The sequence below is a fragment of the Trichinella spiralis genome, assembly GCF_000181795.1.
Source record: "Trichinella spiralis strain ISS 195 chromosome Unknown Scfld1, whole genome shotgun sequence".
NCBI classification, from domain to species: domain Eukaryota; kingdom Metazoa; phylum Nematoda; class Enoplea; order Trichinellida; family Trichinellidae; genus Trichinella; species Trichinella spiralis.
This window is the reverse complement of record NW_003526940.1, coordinates 265,775-267,244: the sequence shown is the minus strand read 5'-3', so window position 1 is coordinate 267,244 and position 1,470 is coordinate 265,775. Positions and strand designations below refer to the sequence as shown.

The following is a 1,470-nucleotide window of genomic DNA, read 5'->3' as shown; positions in this document are numbered from 1 at the left end:
GGTGGCTTGATGTATATTTTTATTGAATCGAATAATAAAAAGCCTGTTTGTGTTCAATTTCCAGTCGACACTGCTGCTGCGTGTCAAGGTTAATTTTATCGCCTGTTACGCTTCTGATAAACGTAGTCGCTTTTTTTTCTCCAAGTTTTTTAAGCCATCTAAAATTGATAATAGCTAGCTGGCCGGTTGTTTGTCAGTTGGTTTTGAAAAGGTTTGCTTTCATACTATAATATAGATATAAATAAATTAATACATATATATATATGCATGTATGTATGTATGTATGTATTGTGGATAGAGAGAGAGAGACGTTTGATAGGTCGATGGTTGGGCATTTCATTGCCGCTTTTTCTGTTCTTTCTAACGCGGAAACGATGCTTTTCAAGACGGATGGATCGAATAATTTTCACTTGCATCATCATTTGGTTGAGTATGATGCGTTGTTGTTGTTGTTGACGATGCTTTTCGATGATCGTTTGTTTCTATTACTATCGCAAAATTATCCTCTGTCGGCCGTGTTTTTGTGCGTCTGTAGTGTGTTTGTATGTCAAAATTTTATAACTTTATTTTATATTGCTCGTGATTATTATTTTTTTGGCTTTTTTTCACTGCTTTGCCATTTTCTTGTATCGATTTCGATGTGAAGATGAATTTTTTTTTCTATTATTATACTCAATTTCAGCTTTTTCAATTTTGATACTGCTTGGTGTGTAGCTTGTGGCCGTCCGTCAATCACCGCGTTGACCTGGTGCCGTGGGATTTCCTGGTCAGGTGCTTTGAACATTTTTTTGATGACTGGCGTCGAGATCGATAATAGTATTTCTTTTTCTTTTTTTTTATATTTCTTATGTTATTCTTTTTAATAACAGATCAATATTTACTTGGTTATTTATTTGTTTCAAAAAAAAGCTTTAAAAAAGCAAAGCAAAACAAAAAATAATGTATAATTTGTGTTTTTTGTATTAGTTTCTATGTGTATGTGTTTGCAGTGTTGAGGGAAAAAAGTGGAAAAAAGCAGGCATGTTCGCACATTTTTTTGTCGAAAAGCTGTTCAGTGCTTTTGTTATCGTATGTATATATCACAAGTGATGTGATGGAAAAGATAAAGAGTTGGTTGTGTGTGTGTAGTGGAACGGATTGACCGACCGGACCAGCTGTTTCGACAGAAAGCTGTGCACTGATTGGAGCTGGCTGTGTGAAACCAGCCGTTTTTGCTCGACTGAAACCGGAGTGTGTGGATTAATGATCCACAGCTTGCTTGGCAAGTTGCTTAATCTCTCCTCCTTATTGACCACGCCAACTGTTGTTCAAAATTGTCGGTGATCGTTATTATCATATCACATCATATATTTATTTTGTTACTTTCAGTTGCTGTGTTCTCTCAGCTTTGTCATCGTCGTCGTCGTCGTCGTCGTCTTGTGTTTGATCTTTCAAAATGATTGAAGAAAGTAGGTCAAAATTATTTGACAG

The 1,470-nt window shown here is 35.7% G+C and overlaps 1 protein-coding gene across 1 annotated transcript; it reads left to right on the top strand.

Moving 5' to 3' along the window:
* The first annotated feature begins 323 nt into the window (after window positions 1-323).
* Window positions 324-995, top strand: Tsp_07147 (hypothetical protein). Its single transcript, XM_003381411.1, has 3 exons — window positions 324-517; window positions 683-816; window positions 967-995. Exons 1-3 carry the CDS (start codon window positions 324-326, stop codon window positions 993-995), a joined length of 357 nt encoding a protein of 118 aa, XP_003381459.1.
* The last annotated feature ends 475 nt before the right edge of the window (window positions 996-1,470 follow it).

Excerpts from the sequence above, each read along its gene's own strand:
- Tsp_07147 (XM_003381411.1), top strand. The coding sequence starts at position 324 with ATGGTTGGGCATTTCATTGCCGCTTTTTCTGTTCTTTCTAACGCGGAA. Across the intron at positions 518-682 it reads AATTATCCTCTGTCGGCCGT|CTTTTTCAATTTTGATACTG; the intron begins GTTTTTGTGCGT and ends ACTCAATTTCAG. Across the intron at positions 817-966 it reads TGGCGTCGAGATCGATAATA|TTTCTATGTGTATGTGTTTG; the intron begins GTATTTCTTTTT and ends TTTTTGTATTAG.